At 40.9% G+C, this 25,794-nt stretch overlaps 1 protein-coding gene across 10 annotated transcripts in view; it reads left to right on the forward strand.

Moving 5' to 3' along the window:
* The window catches only part of Cit (citron rho-interacting serine/threonine kinase), a 166,004-nt gene that overhangs the window by 25,025 nt on the left and 115,185 nt on the right, over positions 1 to 25,794 (forward strand). For 9 of the 10 annotated variants that reach the window (XM_042669642.1, XM_042669643.1, XM_042669647.1 and 6 more), the window contains exons 6-9: positions 6,582 to 6,724; positions 8,551 to 8,641; positions 16,283 to 16,486; positions 18,660 to 18,813. In XM_042669642.1, the coding sequence (XP_042525576.1) occupies positions 6,582 to 6,724; positions 8,551 to 8,641; positions 16,283 to 16,486; positions 18,660 to 18,813 (592 nt within the window). The remainder of the gene's footprint in view (positions 1 to 6,581; positions 6,725 to 8,550; positions 8,642 to 16,282; positions 16,487 to 18,659; positions 18,814 to 25,794) is intronic. The other variant, XM_042669652.1, reaches the window with a different exon arrangement.

Raw genomic sequence — 25,794 nt, forward strand, 5'->3', positions numbered from 1 at the left:
TGTCAGTGATCTTGTCTCCAGATTCAGAAAGGCTCCAGGTAGTTATTGTCAAAAAAAAAAAAAAAAAAAAAGCAGAAGTAATGGTTACATTCCATTCAAGGGCTCTGCTGAGATGATGGGATTGGAGGCACCTCCCCCTCTCCCCCCAGCAGTGGGTTTCAGTGCAAGACTGGGCTAACCACATCAGAACTGCCCCAGCGACTCCTTTAAAAAAAAAAAAATGCAGATTCCAAAGCTGGGCATGGTAATGCTGGCCTGTAATCTTAGCCCTTGGAAAGAGCAGGAGGATTAGGAGATTGAGGACATTTTGGGTTCAGGAGGGAGACTCTCAAAAAACAACAACAACAAAAAAAACATTTCTGGATTTTATCCATGGATCCTTGCCACAAAGTCTGGGGAGTCACTTAGTTTCCTGAATATATATTTTTGATAAGCTCACTAAGGAGTTGGAATGGGAAGGAGATATACTATAGTCTTTTTAACCCTTATTCTTCTTATTAATATTATATTTTTATTATTTTCCTTTTCTAGAATGCCAGCTTGATGAGGTCAAGGTATTTTGTCTTATATATTCATTGCTATTTTCTGGTATTTAGTGGACACTCTGCTGTTTATTTGGGTGTCTTTTTCTTCCTGCCCCTCCCTGTAGTGCTAGAGACTGAGCCCAGGTTCTTGCACATGCTAGGCAAACACTTTACCACTGAGCTACATCCTGAGTCCGATTGGTTTCTATTTTATTTTTGGGAAAGGATCTCATGGCTAACTTTGCCAAGAATGGCCTCAACCCATTGTCCTCCTGCCTCTGCCTCCCGAGTAGCTGGGATTGTGTGCTTGTACCACCATGCCTGGCCAAGTGCGCCTGATTTTTTAAAAGCACTTCTGGAGGTCCTGGTGGGTAGGCAGGCCTGGGAAACCCTGCTTAGAGGACCTAACTCTCCTCTTGCATTTGAAGCCACATTTTTTTGTGGGGGGGTGAGGAGAAGGGATCAGTGTCTCACTGGGTATCTTTATCTTGAGTAATAAAGGTCTGAGACAGAATTTTTTTAGACAAAACCAGTTTTAGACAAAACCAGATCTGTGTGTGGACTGACTGGCATACCTGAGTGGTAACTTTGTCTTTCATTAGGTCAAGTCCTGATGACTTTTGTCATAGTGAGTCATCTGGTAGCAAGACTTAAAGAATCTTAGTTTGTCATTTTTTGGGGGATGGGTGGATTCTGGGGATTAGAATTCAGGGCCTGATGCTTGCTAAGCATGTCATGTGCCACTTGAGCCACACCTCCAACCCTTTTTGCTTTCATTTTTGTTTTTGTTTTTGACCTACAGTGTGATTCTCCTGTTTATATTTTCCAAGTAACTTGCTGTCACTGCACCAAGCCTGGGTCTTGTGAATTTTTTTTTTCTTTCCTGGCTTGATCTTGAACTGCAATCCTCCTGCTCTCAGTTTCCTGAGTAGCAAGGATTACAAGTGTGAGCCACTGGTGTCTGGCTTCTACTTTGTAGCTCCATAGCCTGGATTGACTTCCTATGGCTGCCTTCCCTCTGGGCTTTGTGTATACCACAATGAGCAATATACATGATAATAGAGTTTTTATTTTTAATTTTATTTTATTGTAAGGATGCTGTATAGAGGTGTTACAGTTACATGAGTAAGGTAATGCGTACATTTCTTGTGGAGCATTGTTATCCCCTCCTTTGTTTCTCTCCTACTACCCCTTCCCTTCCCCACCTCCCCGTTGTAGTATAGTTTTGGAATGTGGATACCATCCAGGGATAGCCATAGTGTCCAGAATCGGTGCGCCTAGGGTGCACAGTTGGACTTCTTGTATGGAATTATGTTTAACTGGATGTTCTGGTAAGAATGCAGTTGGTTTAGGCATTTGTCATTTAGCTTTGTCTACTTTTGGCTAGCAGCTCTTATCATTTTGTCTTGGTTTGAGATGATGTGGGAAGATGTTTGACCCAGATAGAAAAGACTAATGTAGTTTGGGTGGGTCTCTTCTGAGTAGGAGTGAAGAATACATATCTTTTGTAAGAGATGCTTCTGTAAGAGATGCTTTTCATGTTTGGAGCATAAGGGCTAGGTAGACACGAGGTACCAAGTAGTGGTCTTAAGAGTTGCCAGTGAATGCTGTATTTTTGGTTTTTGAGCCTCAGACTGACAAGCTGATTTGCTTTTTCACATCTTTAATAGAGCTGTAGGAAATTTATAACTGCCTTGTGTCGTCATAAATATGCATTGTCCTTACTTTGAGACATTTGAGTTCTAAAAGTATGAATATGCCTGTTATTATCGGTGAATTTCTTTTGATGTTTAAAGCCCTTTTTAATGGCAATATATTTAAAGCAGACGTACAAATTAGCATTCACCCACATACTCAGGGCCTGCGGAGAACCAGGTTGGGAAGTGGGTGAGCTATAGGCAGCCAGGTGGCTTCCATAAGCTCTCTTTGAGAGAAGGGGTGTGTGTGGCGTACATCTGCCAGGAATTTGGGGGAAGTAAAGTATGCCTCTTAGGTGCTGCACCATCTGAGTGTTGCTCTTCTTAGTTCTGAAATTTGTTTTTAGCAATTTGCAGTGCAAATGGATATGACTCTTCAAATGCAATTTTTCCAGTGGCTTCAGAATGTAAGAAGTCATGGGAATGGAGTGGATTCCATGGTTATAAGTAGTCCATGGGAAGGATGGGAAATTTGGTTCAGGATTGATTTGGTGCTAGCCAAACTTCCTGCTGTGTCTACTAGGCCAGCCTGGGGCAGATGCTCAGTGCCTGGTTTTTTCTTCTAATTCTTTTCTAAAGGCAAACAGGAGTTGAGATAATATTAAGACTTCACATCACAGCATTGACTGCTTGAATATAATATGTGGTAGTTTTATTTTTTTTTTTAAGAAGTATATTTGAGTCTTACCTTTTTTTCTAGAAAGACTGGAGACAGCTTAAAAGACATTTGTAGCATGAGCAATAAAATGGGAAATCAGAGCTAAGGACAGAGAATGCCTTAAAGGTTAACGGTTGTAGCAATGGTCAGAGGGGTCCCAGCGTTTCTCTAGGCACAGGGAGACCACTCGCTTCAGGAGGAGATGGGGATGGAATGATAGCTGAGGCTCTCCTGTGGATACCAGGCATTGCGTTGGGGCCTCTGAGATCCTTGTCTGGCCGTATCCTCATGCAGTGCTAAAGGGGATTAATCCAATCCTGATTTTGCAGAGGGTGAAACCTAAAGCAAGAGTGGTGAAGTCACCAGAGAGAAACTGAAGCCACTCAGGCTAACTGGCCTCTCTCTAGGTAGGGTGTTGACTCAGGAAGAAGGGTTTCAGCTCTTTGGGGTAGAGGTGGTATTTTTTTTTTTTTTTTTTTTTTGAACTCAGGGCCTCACAGTTGTTAGGGTGGCACTCTACTGCTGAGCCTTGCCTCCATCTTTTTTTGTGCTGGTTATTTTTAAACTAGGGTCTTACTTCTTGCTCAGGTATGAGCCTAGGCCAAGTTCCATCTATTTTAGGTGTTCTTTTGTATATAGGGTAACAGGTGTGCACCACTGTGTCTGGCTCTCTGATGAGAAATTGTAACTTTTCTGCCTGGGCTGGCCTTGAGTGGGAATCCTCCCACTCTCAGCCTTCCCAGTAGCTATGATTACAGATGTGAGCCACTGGTATCTTTTTTTTTGACCAAGTTAATCATTTTACCTGAGACTTCATATACTTCTTCTATTTTTCCCCCCTACATATACTCATAAATAAAAATTATTTTTTCTCACAAAAGGGAGGTTATATTTTACAGGACACCACTTTATATTATGGAGAGCTTTCCATGGTAGTTTGAACAGGTGGAATCCATTTGTTTGTATTTTTATTTTTAATTATCTTTAAAAAGTTGGACGAAGAAGTTGCCACTTAACACAGTGGTTTATGAATACAGTGTTGTCATTCCTTTTACCATTCTCAGCTGTCTCTTCCTACCTACCTATTCCTTCCCTTTTCTTAATTTTGTATTGAATTATTTTTGCATTAAAGCAGTTTATGTATACAGTGCATCTTGATCAGTGTCAATTCAATATACGTTGAATTCTTGACTGCTTTTTCTCCCCTTCTCCTCTTCATTCATCTAGCTCTCTCCCCTTGACCCCATTCCACCCTTTCAAGTACGAGTTTCCTGGTGTTTATTTTGTTAAATTCTTTCTTTGCCTTTCTAAGGAATTGCAGTATTTGAGTTTTCTTTTGAATCTACCATATTTCGGTTAATCCATTTGTGTCTACTTACCTACCCCCTAATATATTTACTTATGTGTTTATAAAGTAATTCTGGCCTCCTTCCCAATGAGGGTTAAAAATGCAACCTTTGTTTCTCTGGGCCTAACTTAATGTCACTTTACATTTTTTTCAGTTCTTACCATTTCTTTGCAAATGATGCAATATTGTTCTTTCTAATGGATGAGTAAAATTCCATTGTGTGTATGTATTACATTTTCTTGATCCATTTGTTCATTGAGGGGCTTCTGGGCTGGTTTCCATACCTTGATTATGGTGAATAGTGCCTCAATGAACATAGTTGTGCTGGTAGCTTTCTTGGATTGTCATCTTTTGGATGAATGCCCAGGAGTGGAATTGTTTCCTAGCAAGAATAATAAAGCAAGAGAAAGTCGTAAAGGGGATCCAAATAGGGAAGGAAGACGTAAAACTATCCCTTTTAGCAGATGATATTATCCTATATTTAAAGAATCCTATAGACCCCTTTCTCAAGCTACTAGAGCTGATTAAAAACTTAGATAAAAAGCAGGGCACTGGTGGCTCACACCTGTATCCTAGCTCCTCAGAAGGCCAAGCTCTCAGGATTGATGTTTGAAATCAGCTGGGGCAGGAAAGTCCATGAGACTCTTTTTTTTGGGTCCTGTCGTGGGGCCTGGGTGCTGTCCCTCAGCTCTTCAGCTCAAGGCTAGCACTCTACCACTTGAGCCACAGTGCCACTTTCGGCTTTTTTTTTCTTTTTGCTTATGTGGTGCTGAGGAATCGAACCCAGGGCCTCATGCATTACCACTGAGCCACCTTCCCAGCCCCCCATGAGACTCTTATCTCTAATAAACTACCCCAAAAATGCCATTAGTGGAGCTGTGACTCAAGTAGTAGAGCACTAGCCTGGAGCCCAAAAGCTCAGGGACAGTGCCACAGGCCTTGAGTTCAAACCCCAGGACTGGAACAAAACCCCCCCATAACTTTGGTAAAGTAATAAGGTATAAGATCAATGCACAAAAATAGGTGGCTTTTTCTGTTTGCCAACAATGAGAAGATTGAGACGGAAATAAGGAAAGCCACTCCATTTGCAATAGTTTCAAACCGCCAAGGAAGTGAAATTCTTCTACAGTGAAAACAACAAAAATTTAAAGAAGGAAATAGAAGAAGACACAAAGAAGTGGAAAGACCTTCCATGCTCCTGGATTAGTCTAATTATTATTGTGAAAATGGCAATACTGCCCAAAGCAATCTACAATTTCGATGCAATACTCATCAAAATCCTGACATCATTCTTCACTGAGGTAGAGAAAACAATCAAAAATACTTAGGAAACCACAGAAGGCCCCAAATGGAGAAAGCAACCTTGACCAGAAAAAGTAGTGCTGGAAGTATAACAATATCAAACTTCAAACTCTATTACAGCTTGGTACTGGCACAAAAACAGGCCTGAGGACCAGTGCAGCAGAAGACCTAGAAATCAATGCACAAACCTATAGCCATCCAAAATTCAATGAGGGAACCAAAACCATAAGCTGGAAGAAAGACAAATGGTCACAAGAAAATTGGATATCCACATGCGGAAAACTGCAACTGGATCCTTATCTATTGCCATTTGTTTTTTAACATCCATCTCATACTTCATCATTGTCATAGTTTAGTTGGTCTCTTAGGAAGGATATTTGGAGGATTACCAAGATTTAATTTTTCCCTGTTATAAACCAAGCTGTGATGAATCTGTTAGCTTATTTATCTGCAAGCTATTGTGAACACCTGTGACATAAATCACTAGAGTGGAATTACTAGGTCAAAGGATATATATTCATAGTTAAATTTTTCATAGAGATTGTTGTTGCCTTCAGCCCTGACTGAAAGGAAAAGATTGTATCATACTTATTACACATCTCCCAGTTTCTGCTGGGTGCTGGGGAGAATACAAAAGGGATGTAAGAGAGTTTTGTTCCCCCACTTCCCTGCACACCCCTTCCTCCCAAGGAACATACATCTGTGCTGTCTATGTAAACCTGGGGAATGTCTGGGGTGTCACCTTGGGTGGGTGGAGGAAGTGGTGGATTTAATTTACCTTTTCAAACTTGCCTTGGAAATATCATGCATGGTGTCTGGGCTTTGTCTTTCATTATATTGATTCCCTGGGGTAACAGATGTAATTTTTGTGGGGCAGGGACCTCATCCTATGTCTTACAATACGTCTCATGCGTCTTCCTTGCTTGTTGGAGACATTGTAATTATAACATGTCAGGTGGTATTTGAGGATCTAATTAAAACATTCTCCTACCCCTCCCCCGCTTTTATTTTTTGAGTGTGTGAAAAATTAATCACTTTGGCATTATATGCAGGTCATGGAATATCAGCCTGGAGGGGACTTGCTGTCACTTTTGAATAGATATGAGGACCAATTAGATGAAAATATGATTCAGTTTTACTTAGCTGAACTGATTTTGGCGGTTCACAGCATTCATCAGATGGGATATGTACATCGGTAAGTGAGACTCTTGAGTCTCATTCTGAGAATTTGCCTGAATCATGTAAGAGTTCCTGCATGGAAATGTGATGAATGACTCCAGGATCAAGATAAATGCATTATCCAGTGTTACTTCTAATTCACTCAGTGTAAACTTTCCAATACATCAACTGTTTCAGCATGCCCATTTAACCCCTAAGTAGCTATCAAATATACTAATGTCCTTCCATTTGCTAGTTAACAAATGTAAGTTCATAGGATTGGGAGGCCATGAATGAGCTCTTTGAGTTCCATGGTAGAAAAACAGGCTTTGATTTGCAAGAGGAGCTGGTGTACTGTATAAGAGCAGAAGATCATAGAGCTGGATTCTATGTTAGCTTTCCATTACTCTATCAAATACATGAGCTCACCAGGATACAAGAGAAGAAGTTTGTTTTGGCCTATAGTTGTGCAGGTTTTAGTTCATGATTATGATTGGCCCTGTTTCTTTGGGCCTGTGGCAAGGCAGCACTTCATGGTAAGCAAAACCCCTTATTTCATGGTTGGGAAGTGAAAAGATAAGAAGAGCCGGGGTTCCGCAGTCCTCTCTGGATGGTAGCTGTGGTTTGAATCTGCAATGGCCCCCACAAGCTCTTGAGTTGAAGACTTGGCTGCCATCTGATGAGGCTTTTGGGAAGTGGTTGGATCATGAAGGCTCTGACATAGTCAGTGGCTTAATCCATTAATAGATGCATTATTGGGAGATGAGTGGTCGGAAGAAGTGGCAGACATGGAGCAAATCCCTTTACCATGCTCTGGTCCTCATTTTGCCTTAACTCATGTGCCCAAAGCAGAGGAGGCACTCTCCCCCCTCCCTCCCCCCACCACCCCGCACAGCAAAGGTTCCATCACTTCCAAGGAGTGCCATGCCAGGACTAAGCTTTTAACATGTGAGCCCTTGGGAGGCACTGGAGATGCAAAGCATAGCATACTTTGAATAGCACCTGTTATTAATGAACAAAAATGTTCCACAAACTCCTCAGAGGTTAAGTGCATCTCTGTACATCCTCATTATTGTGGTGTTTTTTGTATGTCTGGGAACATTGTGGAAATTCAAGGATCACTAGTGCAGGAATACAAGATCTGGAGTAAAAACTCAGTCATCTTGTTGATTAACCACACAAACTTGGTTCTTATAATGTAAATGGCTATCTCTAACAGAAATAGACCATTGGATATGTGTATTTACTCCTTCCTCTCCCCTCCCTTCCTTTAAAAAATAAAAAAAAATGTTTTCTGACCTGTGTGTCAATCATTCATATCCATTAATAGGGAAGGCCTGTGTAGCAGAACACATTATGGTTCTTTTTTTTTAATAAGTTTTTTTTTATTGTGAAAATACTGTACAGAGTGGTTACAGTTACATGAGCAAGGTAATGAGTCCATTTCTTTTGGTCAGTCATGGGGCTTGAACTCACGGCCTAGGTGCTGTCCCTTAGCTCTTCAGCTAAAGGCTAGTGCACTATCATTTGAGCCACAGTGCCCACTTCCGGCTTTTTTCTGCTTATGTGGTACTAAGGAGGAATCGGACCCAGGGCCTCATGCATGGGAGGCAAGCACTCTACCATTGACCTTCCCAGCCCCATGAGTACATTTCTTGCCAAGCATTGTTGCCTCCTCCTTTGTATTTCCCTTACCATCCTTTCCCTCCCACTTAACACAACTATACTCCCCCATCCCCCCAATTATGGTTCTTTAGCAGAATACATTATGGTTCTTGGCTGAAATTAGATGCTAAGTTACCACTTGCTTGCTGAATGCCATGGACAAGATAACACTGATTCAGGGTCCTGATTTTCTTCCAGAGACATCAAGCCTGAGAACGTTCTCATTGACCGAACTGGACATATCAAACTGGTGGATTTTGGATCGGCTGCCAGAATGAATTTAAATAAGGTGATAATAACATAGAGTAAGACTGCTTAGCAAGAGTTATATTTGAAAAGCATTCTGTGGCCCTCATAAGTTTGGGAAGTATTGGAATACAGTGGGGAACCACATTTTAGAACTGTGATCTGCCGTGTATGAGTCCTTGAGGGTTGTGGGGTGTGGATGGGGACACAGAGTACTGCTGGGAGCCAGGCTTCTCACACACGGGCCTTCCAGGAACATTCAAGTTCCAAATCAGAGCACATTTCTAATTGCACCTGTGAGTCATTTACAAAGGAGTTCCATGAAATCCTCAACTGGTGCAGGGTGCTGGTGGCTCAAGCTTGTAATCCTGTCTGCACAGGAAGCTGAGATTTGAGGATCATGGTTCAAGCCAGCTTGTTCAAAGCCAGCTCAGGCAGGAAAGTTGGTCAGACTTGTATCTCCAGTTAACCACCAGAAAACCAGAAGTGTCACTGTGGCTCAAAGTGGTAGCTAGCCTTGAGCAGAGGAGCCCAGAGAAAGCTCTCAGGCTCTGAGTTCAACCCTCATGACAAAAAAAAAAAAAGAAGAAGAAGAAAGAACAAAAAAGAAAAAAGAAATCCTCAGTTGGTGGTTCTGCACAGCTAAAACCCATAAAATGTGATGTTTTATGTGACTTTGAGGATCCCGTGGGAATGCAGTGGTAGCTCACCCACAGATCACAAACTGACTTCTTTCTAAAACAGCTGTAAGCTGTGTGCTGATGGCTTGTTCACACCTGTCATACTAACTAGTCAGGAGTCTGAGGTCTGAGAGTTATGATTTGAAGTCATCCAGGGCAGAAAAATTCATGAGAACTCTTAACTCAAACCAGTAGAAAGTTGGAAGTGGTGCTGTGGCTCAGTAGTAGAGTGCCAGTGTTGGAACAAAAAACTCAGGGACAGCGCCTGGTCCCTGAGTTAAAGATGTTTGTTTCCCTTTTGTTTGTCTTGTGTCCTACAAATTATCTGGTTACATTATCTTGATTTACTTGGAAATATATTTAGTTGATGAAATATAACCAGTTTTTTTCAAATCCTCCATTTCCTTTGTTAGAAAGAGGAAATGAATCCCTAGTGCATTTGAACTAATTATTCTTTTTTTTTTGGTAGATATCAATGACTTGTCTCACTCCTCTAAGGTTTAATTTCTGTCATACTCAAACATAAATGCTTATTAGAGAAAACATGTACGTTATTTATAAAAGGAAACAAATGTCATAGGCAGCTGTTAGAGTTGTTATATAATAGTTCTATTAATTTTTGAATTAAATATTCTTAAGTGTCAAGGACCAGTGCTCAGAATGTCATTTTAATGTCTTGGACTTTTGGCAAAAATTAAACTGTCTTCTCCATACTAATTAGAAAGACAGGAGATGAGCTATTGAGATCAAGAGCAAGAATACTTTTAAGAAAAAGATGAAAAAGTAAAAAAAAAAATTAGTTAAAATATCCTCTAATAAAATTGGTTCACATTGAAATGTGAATTTTGAGGTCAGCTATGCAGAAAAAAAAAGAGATTAGGTCAAGAGAGATTGACCTATGTTTTAAGATGAATTTCATAACTGAGCCACTTGGTGACTTAGACAAATCCTGAAGAAGTTGGCTTTTTTTCTTTCTGGAAAAAAAACGAATTCTAGTTAAAATGCACAGTTTAAAGAAGTGAGAGAAGCAGCTTTTCAAAATGCCTCTCAGGTCTGAGAGTTAAGTCCTTTACATAAAGTAGAATATGTAAGGCTCCCCTCCCTCCCCATTCCACCCCAGGTCAGATTCTTTTGAGGAGAGGTGGATATTGTTAGGGGATATTAGGAGAAAGCTTAGAGTTATTTAAGTCTTTGCACCTCAGCCTCTTCAATAAGCATTCTACAGGCTTGAGCCCTACTTGAGATCATTTACTCTCTTCAGGCCCTTGAAAAACAGGCTCCCTGTGTGACCCAAATTCAGCACTTTTGAACCTCAGATTACATTCTAACAGTCTACTTACTTAGTAGATGATAGGGCTGAGTGCAGGTAGCTCAGGCCTATGTAATCTTAGTTACTCAGGGGGCTGAGATCTGAGGATAGAGACAAAGCCAGCCCAGGCAGCTAAATCCAGAAACTCTTATCTCCAGTTAACCAGCAAAAAAAGCTGGAAGTCGAGGTGTGGCTCAATTGGTAGAGTGCCACCCTTGAGTGAAAAAGGCAGGTGAGGTCTGGAAAGGTGGCTCAGTGGTAGAGCGCTTGCCTTGCATGCATGAGGCTCTGGGTTCGATTCCTCAGCACCACATAAGCAAAAAAGAAAAAAGCCGGAAGTGGCGCTGTGGCTCAAGTGGTAGAGCGCTAAGTCAGGTGAGACCTGAAGGTCTTGAGTTCAAGCCCCAGTACTGGCACAGAAGAGAAAGAGAGAGTTATAGAACCAAAGCATTTCATGTTTTAAACATATGTGCTGGGGGGTGTAGCTCAGTGGTAGAGCATGAATGAAATCCTGAGTTTAATCCCTAGTACTCTCACCTCCCACCCCAAATTAATGTATAATTTTGAAACAGATGTAAAAGCATAGGTGCTAAATTTATTATAGGAAGGCACAGGACAAAAAGTAATACAGAAATTTTACTGCTCAAGATTTAAGAATGTATATATGGCATAGGTGATGAAATTCGTGTGTTTAGAAATAAACGGCAGCACAGGTACGTGGGCTGCAACAGGGCCATTTTGGTCTGGGTAATTCCATGTTGTGGGGAGGTATGCTGTGTGTTACAGGATGTTGAGCCTCATCCCTGGTCTCTTCCTGTAGTGTCTCCAGACTATCCCCTGGGGAAGTGGAGTGGTGGTGGTGGTGGTGGGGGGGGGAGAATAGAACATAAATCACCTCCATTGAGAATGCCTGCAGTAGGTTGAGAAGCATCAGAACGCTAATTAATTAGAGCCAGCAGTATGTGCTTGCAATAAGAAAATCTACTCAGGAAACTAGATTAAGAGCCACAGTCACTGCTTGGTAAATAAGTGAGAGTTAGGAATATAAAAGGCCTTGTCTCTGTATCTGGAGTCGGCTCACTTTCCAGCTCTTGGTCGCAAGGCAGGGCTGCCATTCATTTAAGTAGCTATTTTTCAGTGCTTCCAACCACCTCTCAAAGAGATTTTTCTTTAACTTTCAGTTCTAATTGTGGTAGCCTTCATTCCAGGGGGAATCTCCTGGGGCCACTCAGGATTTGGGCAGGTCCAGGCTCAGCCTCTGATTTTATCTTGGAGATAGAGCATTCAGTGCATATACTTGAGAATATTGTTCCTCTTTTCTCCCTGTGCTTTAAGGGCTAGAATGTGTCCATCAGATAAGAAGGAATTTTTTTTTTAAAGAAACATCTGGTTATAGAGATATAATAATTTGCAGACTGGATCATATGTAGGTGTAGGGTGAGGATTAGAAATATTTTGCTTTACATTTTGGATCACTGGTGAAGGATTAAATATTTCCTTTGAAATGCCGTATGTAGGTTCTATGTGTTTTCTGTATTCAAATGTAAATGAAAAATAGAACCCACATTATTGACATTATTATGTGTTACCCAAGAATCAGCTCATCATTTCTCCCACCTTTCCTCTGTATTTGTGAAGCTTAGATGTATTGATTTTTTCTACTGTCCATCACCTTTACTTCCAGCTTCTTCCTGAAGAGTGTGGCTTTGGTAAATAAGAATCTTTATTCAATAGGAACTGAGGTATAGTGACCTTATGACCTGTGGTGTGTGACTTAGATCAGCCACTTTGCCTTATTAAGTGATTTGCTATTTTTATCTGAAAGTGTGGCAAACATCTGATATTTCCAGCCAGGTCCATTTGTCTCTCTTGAAGCCAGTAGTAAAACAAAAACAAAAATGTTATTTGTAAGTGTTAATCAGCTCTGCTTAGCAATTGGAAACTCAAAGGTGACAACCTTTTTTGATTTATGTAGGAGTGAAAAGATTTCTTTTCCCCAAGAGGAAAAACATTGTGAGAATTGTTTCTCTTACTTCTGCAGGTGTATGTTTATGCCTTGGGCAGCTAGATGGGAAAAACTAGGTTTTAATGATTTTATGTTTAAGCATTTTATACAAAAGAGGTGGGCAAAGAAGATTCTTACTTACTTCCTCATTTGCTTTTTTTTGGTGAAATGATTGACTAAATTAATTCTGTTCATTTTTTTTCTACTCCCTTCCATTTTCCATTTCCCTAAATATTGCAGATTGTTCTGTCTCCTAGTCATTCCTTTATTGTCTCCTTACTGAGCTGGTTTATTTTTCCTATCAATGCAGTGAAAAGTAATTACCATTTCGTTATTTCCGGGCTCCTTTCAGGTAGCATGCAGCGGGCAGGTGGGGCTCCTACTTCAGGCTTACTTTTAATATCTCTCCAAGATTAGCTGGCTCAGTAGCCACTGGAGGACAATAAACATGTTGTAAAATGCTTATCAGGACATGAGAGATTATATGTTGAAAGCTACATTTAATGTGCTTAGAGGTCAGTGATGGATGGAAAATAGGTAGTCATTAAAAACCTTTGCTAATTGCTAATAAGCAATAATAAGGAGTTGTACAGAGAGTAAGCCGTGGGTAATTTTTTCTCTCATAACTTTCATGTGCAAATTAATAATGAGCTTTAGAAAGTTAGGAAATTATTAGATATAAATATATGTAATCACATATATCTATTAAAGGATAAGAGTTAGTTGGGGAGTTATCTGGTTCACTTTAATAAGTCTTAACAATATCTCAGTACCAGAGGTTTATGCTTGTAATTTTGGCTACTTGGGAGGCTGAGATCTAAGGATGATGATTCAAAGCCAGCCTGGGCAAAAAAGTCCCTGAGATCTCATCTCCAAATAGCCAGCAAAAAGCTGAACTTGTATGATCCAAGTAGTAGAGTGGTAGTAGAGAGAGAGAGAGAGAGAGAGAGTTAAGGTTCTGAGTTCAAGCCCCAGTACCTGCACATACACAAAAAAAGCCAAATCATTAGCTGAGAAACAATACATTGACAACATATAGTCTTTGACACACTTGACCCAATTAGAATCAACTCTTTAAATCCCAGTGCACTTTGAATGCCCAGTATGCTTCAAACAAGGAGAACTGAATATTTGAAAACAGGCTATGTGGCAGTAAAATAAAATCCAACCACTGCCAATGATGCGTGCATGACAACTGTGTAGTTCTCGTTCTGCAAGGTAATGAGAAATCGAGTCAACAAGAGGACTCATTTAATGAACAACACAGACACATTATCCTCATTTAGCCAAACCAAGATGTTAAGAGTTTTTCTTCTGTGGTTTTGGTATTTAAAGAATATCTGTTACTCATTGTCAAGGCCCTGTAGCACAATCTTAATCCTGTCTTGAGCTCACTAACACTTGCGTACTCATTAAAAGACTGAAGTCTTGGCCCTGCCTTCAGACATCAAGCCTGCCTCTGAACTTAAACTGCTTTGAGTTTCTCCAGCTTAAGTCATGTTGTGGTTCTGTCTAGACCAAATATTTCCCTCTTTGCTTTGACTTCCTTCAGCACTGACTGCCTATTGGTTTCTTTTCTTCTCTTTTCTTTTTTTTTTTGTGTCCAGTTGTGGGGCCTGAACTCTGGGCCTGGGCGCTGTCCCGTAGCTCTTCAGCTCAAGGCTAGCGCTCTACCACTTGAGCTATAGCGCCACTTCGGCTTTTTTTCTTTTTGCTTATGTGGTGCTGGGGAATCGAACCTAGGGCCTCATGCATGCAAGGCAAGTGCTCTACCACTGAGCCACCTTCCCAGCCCCCTATTGGTTTCTTGGGTGAAGCAATCATCCAGCTTTCTTCAATGGATTCTGTGGAAAGGCTCTTTCCCAAAGCAATGCATGATCTGTGTCCTAACAGCATCACACTGCTGTGGGCGTGTACATACACACATATACACAAACACACACAAATGCATACATGCACACTACATACACACAAACACACACAAATGCACACATGCACACTCACTCTAAGAGAGGGGGTTGGGAGAGAAATAGAAAATCTTATTTTCTGTAATGAGAAGGTCTTGGGCAGAGGAATGGACAAGTTTAAAGTTCTAGGCTGGCACAGTGTCACCCTACTTCATCACTAGGGAAAACTGACCTTATAGTACACTCTCTAACCTTCCTGTTTTCTCTCATTAGCCCTTTAGAACAAAGCAAAGAAAACTGGCTTTCTTGATTTAAAGTCTAGTCTTCAAGTTCTGTGGCCCTGTGCCCTAGGTCTTCTGGTTTACTCAGGGGAGTCTTAATCTTCCTTTCATGAGGAGAACGTTCTTATGCATCTTTTAACTGTTAACCTGAGAGAAGCCCATTTACTGTGTTAGGTTGTAGGCTAGCAGATCAGCAACAATACATGACTCAAGGCAGGGCCTCTGCTTTTTAATTTTATTGGAGATGAGAGTCTCATGGACTTTACTGCCCAGGTTGGCTTTAAACTATAATCCTTAGATCTCAGCTTCCTGAGTAGCTAGGATTACAGGTGTGAGCTACTGGTGCCTAGCAGGGCCTCTGTTTTGATGGTGAGGAAAGTTAGATGGGTAATCCTTGGATGACCTGCTTCATGGCTCCAAACCAAAGGGATTGTCTGCTTACTGGGTTCCCGAGTGATGGGTAGACTAGCAAGAAGCAGAAAGCCTAGTTAGTTCTTCCATCAGAATCATTTTAGGAAGCAAAGGACATTTGAACACTAGAGCAGAGGCAATTAGAGGGACACATTTTCTGGGGTGGAGGGGAGGTCAGCCCTTTCAATGGGATATATTTAGCTTGTTTAAGAAACCTGGTACACTGTCCTACTGTCTTTTTACCAAGGTTAGTACTTGGGCACTATTGGATTGGAGGCCCTGGGTTTCTGAACAGCGGTGAGAGATTGCTGGAACAGGAGGAGTCAAGAGTGTGGAATATAAACTAACATCTGGTCCTGGTGGAAGTTATTTATCATTGTACCCTGAGGTGGTATGAAGTAGGAAGGTGGATTACAAAACAGTGTTTAAAGATCAGGCACATTGGTATATGCCTGTAAGATCATTAGTTCAGGCCGGTCTGGGCTGCATAGTAAGATCCTGTCTCAAAACAAAAAAAAAAAAACAATTTTCCAGTTTTTATATCCTTGAAATATAATATGCTAAGACTTTTAGTAACAATTTGTGAATTGTCTTGCCAGCTAGCTGCCAGTTTTCTGGTTATGCTTAGGCTAATCTCACAGATTCAACTTTAGGATTCGCTATTTTGCTGTATTATTATTTAAAATTCTGTGGTGCTGGGGTTTGAACTTAGGGCCTTGTGCATGTTAGGCAGATACTGGAGCCACATCTTAGCCCATCATTTTGCTGTGTTCTAAAGAAAAAGAAAGATAAGCAACTTGCATCAGGAAGCAGCTTCCATACCAGCGATGTCTCCCCAGCTCTCATTTCTATAACCAAAGGGTGAATGTCATCCACAAATCTTCTCCCTTTGCCTTTGGGTTGTGGTGTGCACTTTTCTTTTAATTAGTAAAGCGCTTGTATTTCCTGATAGCGTTGCCACTTGACGAGGGTTGAAGTGCCTGGGAGAATTGTAATCAGAGCAAGTCAGCTTGTGGATGATGTGGCTGTTGGCTGTGTACTTGAAGATAATTGAAGGGTTGCTGTATGCCTTTTTATTTATGTGTTTCTAGGTGAATGCTAAACTCCCGATCGGGACCCCAGATTACATGGCCCCTGAAGTGTTGACCGTGCTGAATGGGGATGGCAGAGGCACCTATAGCTTGGACTGTGACTGGTGGTCTGTGGGAGTGATCGCTTATGAGATGATTTATGGGAGAACCCCATTCACAGAGGGGACCTCCGCCAGGACCTTCAATAACATCATGAATTTCCAGGTAAAGGGAAGTCAGATAGGGGAAGTACTATTGAGACATGCATTTAAAAACTGTGTGAATGGTGTTTATGTATAAATGAGCATAGCATTCACTTTGTGCCAAAAGCTGTCCTAAACATTTTATTAATTGTAGTCCCATTGAACTGCAGCTGCCAGTAATTGTAAAACGGTGTCATTATGTCGTGTACCACTAAAATAGAAAATCTGCTGCTAATTAATCTGTGGTATTTTTATTGGAAGTATAATGCATCTCAATCTTACTGTTGTTAAATGTTCATAAATGTGAGTCTCTTAGAGCTGATGAAATAGTGTGTTAGCTCAGTTCATCTTCAAACCAACCCTGAGATATAGGTATTATTATTACTACTACTGTTGTTGTTATTTTCAGATGAGGAAACCAAAGTAATGGTAAGTATTTGCCCAAAACTTACCTGTCTGACACTAAAGTCTAAGTTCTTAATTTCAGGTTATACTTCTTAGTTCTATCAAATATGAGTGAGAAAATGAATTAGAATTATAGTAATATATAATCCATTTTTATATAGTACACACCTTTTAATATACTATAATTTTACTCTATATACATTTTACTATATACGTATAAAACTAAAAAAATTAAAACTATTTCTGAAAAAGACAACCTATTTCATTTTCAAGGTTGTCATTCTGAGGATTGAACCCAGGACCTTGAACATGCTAGGCATGTATTCTATCACTGAACTATACTCCAACTCCCAGTAGAAAACTTTTTTTTCTAATAACTACATTTTCCATCGCACTTAAACCCATTCCCTAAGGATATGATAATAAAATTTCTTTTTAGAATCAACTACAGGGAAAAAGAGAATTCATTCCTTTGAGTATTTCGTCTAATTTCCATTTTTTTTTTCATTTGGTGGTGGTTTTGGGATTTGAACTAAGGTCTTACGCTTGCTAGACAGGTATTCGCTTCACTGCTGAGCCTTGCCCTCAGTCTTTCTTTGCTCTCATTTTGAGATAGTATTTTGCTTTTGGCCCAGGCTCAGACCTTGATCATCCTATTTTAGGCTTCCCACTGTAGCTGGGATGACAGGTACACGCTCCTGCACGCAGATGAATATGTCTTTCTTATGTATGTACATTTTCTTTGTTTTGTTTTTGTGGCCATACTGGAGATTGAACTTGGGGCCTCCCACTGGCTAGGTTGAGCCACACTTCCAACCCTTTTTTGCATTGGTTATTTTTGAGGTAGGGTCTTGTTTTATGCCCAGGCCAGCTTTGGCTTTGATCCTCCTACTGTTCTCCATGTGCCTGGAAGGATGGCATCACTCCGCCTAGCCATGTGCTTCCCTCATAGCTAGGATGAAAGATGCACACCACCACACCCAGATATTAAGATGGCAGTTCCTCGAACTTCTCTTCTTTTTTTTTTTTTTTACTCAGGCTGGCCTCAAACTATGGTCCTCTGATCTCTTCTAAATATGTAGGATTACAGGTTTGTGCCACCATCCCTGACTTATATATATATATTTTTTTACATTGTTGTTCTAGAGTTGAAATTTCCCCTTAGATGACTCTTGGAGCTGATTTATCCTTTCCTTTCAGTTCACTCATTTTATCATTCGATCATGAATTGCCCCTGGTACTGTTGGGTACCAGATTAGAAAAAGTGGTGGGCAAGAAGGAGGCCTTCTCTGCCTCGGCCTGTCATCGCTCAGAACCACAGTGTCAGTGCAGAAGTGGACTGCATTCAGAAAGAACATGCGGGGGTGGAGAGAGACAGCAAGGGGGCCGGAAAGGGAGCCAAGAGGGCTTGGTAGGTGGGGAAGGGAGTTCTAGGCTATGGGAACAGCATGATGTGTCCAGGCAGCTTTAAATAACCCATCATTGTTGGGCAGCAAAGGGACAAATGAGGAGCGTGTGAGATGAGAGAGGAGTGGGGAGCAGAGGTCAGGCCATGAGAGGTATTCAACCCCGTCAAGGAAAAGCAGGTCTATTGATGTGAACAGGCTGCTTATTTTGGGAACATGCCTTTGGTCCAAAGTGAAGAGGCCATGAAACTTTTTTTGTTAATAGAAAAGAAACTTGCATATATGAGAATGCATTCTTAACTTTGGGACACGTGATATTGAACCACTGCTAAGGAAATAACTATTGGATTATTATTATTATTATTATTTCTTTTTTGGGAACAGCGGTTTTTGAAGTTTCCTGATGACCCCAAAGTTAGCAGTGAATTCCTTGATCTGATTCAGAGCCTGTTGTGTGGGCAGAAAGAGAGACTGAAGTTTGAGGGCCTTTGCTGCCATCCCTTTTTCTCCAAAATAGACTGGAATAACATTCGCAACTGTAAGTAGAGTGGTGTTCCTTGAATTTGGTTCTTGGGACTGAGAAAACCTTTAAAAGTGATCTGAGATGACTGTGTGGCCTAAAAGCTGCTGTAAATTACATAAGGATTTTAATTATTTACGGAAGTAGAAAAAGCAAGCACTATAAGCTGGTTTTGAGTAATAGCTCTGCTTTAAAATTATTTGCATACTGGGTCATTTATCAAAATTCTGATTTTTGTAGTCTTTAGCATTCCTTGGAGGAAGCTCGAGGCACAGATTTGGTAGAGTTTGAAGGTTGTCCCTTGGCTTGACAGTTCTTCCCAGAAGAAGAAAGGAACCTAATTATTTCATTCATAGATGAGGAAAAAGACTCTGAGATTAGGCAACCTGCCCGGCTGCCCTGCTAATGGTTGGAGCCTGCAATGAAACCATAAACACCTCGCTGCGTTCATTTGTTTTCTCTGTAATATTTGTCTTTGCTCACAAGCATGTAAAATCTATAATGCATATGTACGGTGTATTCATTCACACATTGCTTTATAATCAGCTAAGGCAAATGGAATTAATTCTCTGAAACAAAGACCTGACTGATTATCAACAAAACCAAAAGCCTTGTTTTTTGTTTTTCTCACAAAGTAGTGATTTTTTTTAAAGACCTTGTTTATTTTTAAGTGTTTTGTTGATTGCATGTCATCAGATGAGACCTGACCAGAGGAGAGCCAGCAGGAATGCAGTTGGCTAGCTTGAGTGCATTTATTTTTGGTGTTGAGGGGAGGTGGGAAAGTGGAACCTGTTTTTAGGTGTGGAAACCAGACTTCTAATTGGAGCCATGTTGTAATTACAGGTTGAGCATCCCTAATCAAACAATCCAAAATGTTTCCAAATGTGAACCTTCTGAAGTGCCAACCTAATGCCACAAGTGGAAAATTCCACACGTGAACTTGTGAAGGGGTTTCATTAAAAACATGATATATAACCGCCATTAACATATGTGTACAGGAGATGCAAATGAGTTTTATGTTTAGACCTGAGTCCATTCCCAAGCATAACTCATTATCTAAGATGCAGGAAAAAAAAAAATCTAAAACCTAAAATACTTTGGACGAGGGACCCTCAGCCTGTACTTTCGGCTGGGACATGGTTAGGATCGACTACTGCCCAGGTGAAGGCCATTTTGATGTGCTTTTTTTTTTTTCTTTTCCTGACCTCCTACATGAAGTTCTTTAGTAGGCTGTATTTCCATAAATCTTGCTAGGTCAACTTTTTGCTTCTGTATAATGAGCTTCATGGTGCTGTGATAAAATTCCTGGGAAAATATACTTAAAAGGAGGAAGGGTTTATTTGGGCTTATGGTTTTAGTCCATGGTTACTTGGGGCCTGTGGTGGCATAGTACACGATGTTGGGAATACAGCTGAGGAGAACTATTCACCTTATTGTGGCCATGGCAGCTGGCAAGTCAAAGAGAGACCAGAAATGGCCCACGTCCCAATGTCATCTTCAAAGTCAAACCCCAGTGAATGCACTTCCTTCAGTGAGGCCTTCCAGTAGCCTCACAGGGTGGCAACCAGTTTGAACCACATGTTTTTTTGGCCACAACATGACTGGTAGATACAAAGTTTTCATTAATTAGCTTTTTCTAATCTTTAGACAATAGCTCCAAATCTCTTAAGGTTGAGTCTTCTTAACTGGTAATATATTTTCAGTGCATTCCTCTTAATGCTTTTTACAAGATTTGATAGAATTTCCTTTAGATACTATTCAAGTACTTAATCTCCTATTTTACCTTTTTATCGCTTATCCTCTTGAATGAGCAATTAATTGCTTATGCACGAATGTGCTGATTGTGCCTAAGGACACATCTCCAAGTAAGCCAGTCAGTGAATAACTTTGTGTTTTGGTAAACCTTGATGTTATGTTTAGTATTGGAGTTTTCTCTGGTGGTATCTGAGAGGGACTGGTTCCAGAACCTACCATGCATACCAAAATCTGAGCATGCTCAGGTTCTTAGTTGAAAAAAAAAAAAAGTAGTGTAATATTTGCCTATAACTACTCACACCTTCAGTATACTTTATTCCCAGATTACTTGTAATATCTGATATGATATAATTGCTATGCAAATTATTATTCTATATTGTCTAGTAAATAGTGACAAAGAAGTCTATGGGTTCAGCACAGATGTAAGTTGTGGTTGTTTTTTTTTTTTTAAATTCTCCATGATCCCAGTTGGTTGAATCTAAAGACATGGAACTGAGGATCTGGAGGTCTGAGTGTATATTAGAATGACCAGGTTTTGTTCTAGTCTTTTCCTTTCAGGCTGTTTGTAGATTTTAAAGCTTGTTGGATTCAGAAGCATGTTTATTTTTATAGAAAGGAAATGGTGTCTAAAGGAGAGATAAATCAGTGTTGAATGTGGCTTATGCTATCCATGTTTTTTTGGGGTGGTGGGAATGGAACCTGGGAACTAGGTAAGCCCTAGTCCTTAGTACTGCTGAGATCATGCTCTACTACTGAGCTACATCCCCAAGGGCCATCTTTGGAAGACCATGGTCAACTTTGGAATATGATAACTTTGTGATGAGTCACTACAGATTTATTCATATTCATTGTTTTTGAATTTGACATGCCATTCCTCTGTGAATACCAACTAAATTCCTTCTCCTTCCCCTTCCCCAGGCGTGAGCCACCAGTGCTGGCTGAATTTTATCTTTATAAACTATCCTCTTAGTTTTTCCTTATCCTTTATGCCCAATTGAATTCTGTTGGAAACCTTCATGATTTTCATTGACTGCCACTTTTGGGGAAATGGTTCTAAAGATTCATACGCACGCACGCACGCACGCACGCACGCACGCACTCACTCACTCACTCACTCACTCACTCACTCACTCACTCACTCACTCACATATTATTATTTTGTCTGGTCCTGTGGCTTGAACTTGGGTGTTGTCCTTGAGCTGTTTTTTTTTTTTTTTTGGTCCAGTCGTGGGGCCTGAACTCTGGGCCTGGGCGCTGTCCCTCAGCTCTCCAGCTCAAGGCTAGCGCTCTATCACTTGAGCCACAGCGCCACTTCCGGCTTTTTTCTTTTTGCTTATGTGGTGCTGAGGAATCGAACCCAGGGCCTCATGCATGCAAGGCAAGCACTCTACCACTGAGCTACCTTCCCAGCCCTGTCCTTGAGCTTTTTATGGGAGGCTAGCACTCTACCACTGGAACCACAGCTCCACTTTTGGCTTTTCTGGCACTTAATTGGAGATAACAAGTCTCAGGGAGTTTCCTGCCTGGGATGGCTTTGAACTGCCATCCTCAGATCTCAGACTTCTGAGTAGCTAGGATTATAGGCGTGAGCCACTGGCACCTGGCTTCTTTTTTTTATTTTTTAGTTCTCTTCCTTTTAACAAAGATTTTATTATGGACTGTTAGGTCCATAAAAAGTTGTAAAGATAGTACAAAAGTTCCTACATAGCTGGTGCTGGTGGCTCACACCTGTAATTGTAGCTACTTAGGAAGCTGAGAGCTGAGGATCATGGTTCAAAGCCAGCCTAGGCAGGAAAGTCCGTGAGACTCTTATCTCCAATAAACCACTAGAAAACTGGAAGTGGCGCTGTGGCTTAAGCGGCAGAGTACTCGCCTTGAGCTGAAGAGTTCAGGGACAATACCCAAGCCCAGAGTTCAAGCCCCAGAACGGACAAAAAAAAAAGTCCTCACATACCCTTCACCTGGTCAATGCTAACCTCTTACAAAACAGCGTCTCATTTGTCAAAACTAAGATTGGTATTTTTATGATACTCTTAACAAAACTCCAGCCTTTTTTTTTTTTATTCAGAACTCATCAGTTTTCTTATTCACGTATCCATTTTGCTCTAGAAATCAATCCAGAGTACAATACTGCAATTAAGATGTTTATATTGATGGGGCAAATCCTACTTCAGTGTAACTCAGCCAGGGGCTGGCAGGTTCGTGCCCTCTCAGGATTTGGCAATACCTTTTTCGGTGGTACTGAGGCTTTCCTGACCAATCAGAGGTATGGTGTTAATGTCAGGAGTTTTCTGTATCCCTTTGCACATTTGCAATCAGCTCAGGGCTTTGGGATTGAGAACATTGCTGAACTCTGCTGCTATTTGAGCTGTTTTCTAACTACGTGACTCCGACATAAATGATGTCTTTGTCCAGTCCTATTTTCTGTGAACACATGTGGAATGACTCTCATCAGCCAAAGCACTCGAAATCACCAAGTTCATGGTTGCTGCTTCAGTGCCTTGTGGTTCTCGGCTGTTGAATATTTCTGCTTTCCCCCATCCAAGATTGTCTCTTGATGAAAGCAACATATTAGCCGCTCAGCTGTTTCACCTGGAATTCTTCTTTTTGTGGTTGTAACCAATGAAAGGAAGTATTGCTTAACACAGCAGATAATAATCTTCTCAAACTTATTATCTCAAGAGGTGGGCCTGGTAGGGTGGAGGAATACAATGTAAGAAGGGGCTGAGCAAATTTATGAATGGCAGTACTAAGAGGAACTAAGTGGAAGGCTTTGACCCTGAGGTCCTGGTTTTGGGTCCCGGTTTTGTGGGGGCTGCTCTGGAAAATACCCCATGAACTGTGGGATTTGACCCAGTTTGGGGAAACTTTACTCTCCCAGCAAGTCTCAAACTCTGATGACTTTGCCCCACATTCATGGATCAACCAAGTGCCCTTTACTCTGATCTATTATTCTCACTCTCATGCAAACTCATGTGTTCAGTTGATTATCATCATCACCACCATCATCATTTCAAGGCTGTCATCCATGTTTCTGTGGGGGGATTTCTTAAGCAGCTGCCCTGGGGGCTGTCATGCAGTTCAATGATGTTTCAGAGACTGAGCAGGATTCCTCTTCTAGCCAACTCAATTTTTCTGAGTGTCTGGAAAAAGCTCATCATTTGAGGCTATACATTTCTTACGTGGTACATCCTACCTGCTTCTGTCTGTGTGACCATTTTATTGTTTGATGCTCTCTTCCATCCCTTTTTTTTTTTTTCTCAACATCTTTCTCCAGAGGTAGAGTGAGGTCCATAGAATCTGGGTACCTGTAGCTCTCATCCAGGCCCGCCTTGTCTCCATAGTGAGGAGGGCAGAATGTCAGGGTTGAGTGCGGGCTGTTTTCTTGGACATTTATAGAAATCCTGGAGGACTTGAATTGTCTGTTACTTGGGATATCAGGCAGGGGGGATGACTCAAAAGAGTCATCCTTCTTGCATTATTTTCTGAAAGATACAGTTCTTGACAAATGATGCTGTTCTTCTGTCCTTCGCGTTTGCTGGTGGAGAGTACACTTCATTTTGGTGTCTTTGTGAGTCAGTGAGGACCCCATGCCTGTGACACTGGAGATGTTCCATGTCTAAACAGGGCTTGATTTTATTATTTGCCCTAGGGGCAATGATCAGGCCTGAAGTCTTGTGGTTGTCTGATAAGCCCGAGGGATCACAGGGTTTGGCTTAAAGGAGGAAGGATTCTGTGTTTTACCAAGCTCGGAGTAACTTCGCAGGATATGTGATATTGCTTATGGAACACTTATTCTGTGCCTATCACTAGGTATTCAAGAATATTGCACAGTATCATTTCAGAAAAATTGAATGTAAGGATGTGTGTGTGTGTGTGTGTGTGTGTGTGTGTGTGTGTACTTGGAACTGGGGTTTGAACTCAGGGCTTTGCCCTTGATAAGCAGTCACTCCATCACTTAGTCTTGCCTTCAGCCCTTTTTTGCCTTAGTTATTTTTTTCAGATAGGGTTCTACTTTTTGTTAGGGATGGCTTCATACTTTGATCTTTCTAACTCTGCCTCTGTATAGCTGGGGTTGTAGGCATATACCACCACACTCAAACTTGTCATGTTGAAATGGAATCTTAGTACCTTTTGGGCTAAGCCAGTCTTGAACTGCAGTCCTCCACATCTCTGCTTCAAGAATCTAGGATTATAGGTATGAGTCAATTTACTTGGCAGTACAAAGATTATATATAGTATATGTATAAATATAACGTAATATGTTTTATATCATAATATGATGTATTGTAATTATATATATTTTATATCTCTGTCTGTCTGTCTGTCACAAATGTGGATACTGTGGTAACTTGTCTGTGGTTATAAGGCAAGTGAATGACAGGAGTCTGGATTCAAACCTGTGCTTATCCTGAAGTATATATTTTTTAGCTTAAGCACTTGTCAGTAGTGATAAAGTTTGTGATGATGGTAAAGTATAAATCATATCATGTTAGAGAGTAGGTTAATTTATGGATTTGGAGTTGGTAACTACTTTTTTTTTTGTTACTGGGCCTTGAACTTAGGGTCTGGCCCTGTCCTTATCTCTTTAATGTTTTTTAAATTTTAAAAAAAATTTTATTTTTTCCAGTCTTGAGGCTTGAACTCAAGGCCTGGGCACTGTCCTGGAGCTTCTTTTGCTCAAGGCTAGCACTCTACCACTTGGATCACAATGCCACTTCCAGCTTTTCTGTTTATGTGGTACTGAGGAATTGAACCCAGAGCTTCATGCATGCTAGGCACTCTACCACTAAGCCACATTCCCAGCCTTGTCCTTATTTCTTTTGATCAAGGCTGTTGCTCTACCACTAAGCCACAACTCCACTTCTGGGCTTTTTGGTGGTTAACTGGAGAGAAGAATCTTATGGACTTTGCTTCCTGGGCTGGCTTTGCACCTTGATTTTCAGATCTCAGTCTACCGAGTAGCTAGGATTTTTACGGGTGTGAGATACCGGTTCCTGGCTTACACTAGCTTTTGGATGGAGCTTACAGTAGGTACTAACTGGTCCTGTGCTTAAAAGAGCTGTATGGTTCTGTCCAGTTGCTATCCTTCAGAGTGGAGGGAAATTACATGCTTTGTAGGCTTACTGCTGATGCTTGATGTTAAACAAAGCAAACGGTAGACTGTGACCCTGTCATCCCTTCTCCACATACAGCATCCTGCTTCCTCGTTATCCTCTCTATCTCTCAGATGTATCCTGGGAA

This window comes from Dipodomys spectabilis, unplaced genomic scaffold (genome assembly GCF_019054845.1).
Source record: "Dipodomys spectabilis isolate Male_0828 unplaced genomic scaffold, ASM1905484v1 ptg000499l, whole genome shotgun sequence".
Taxonomy (NCBI): domain Eukaryota; kingdom Metazoa; phylum Chordata; class Mammalia; order Rodentia; family Heteromyidae; genus Dipodomys; species Dipodomys spectabilis.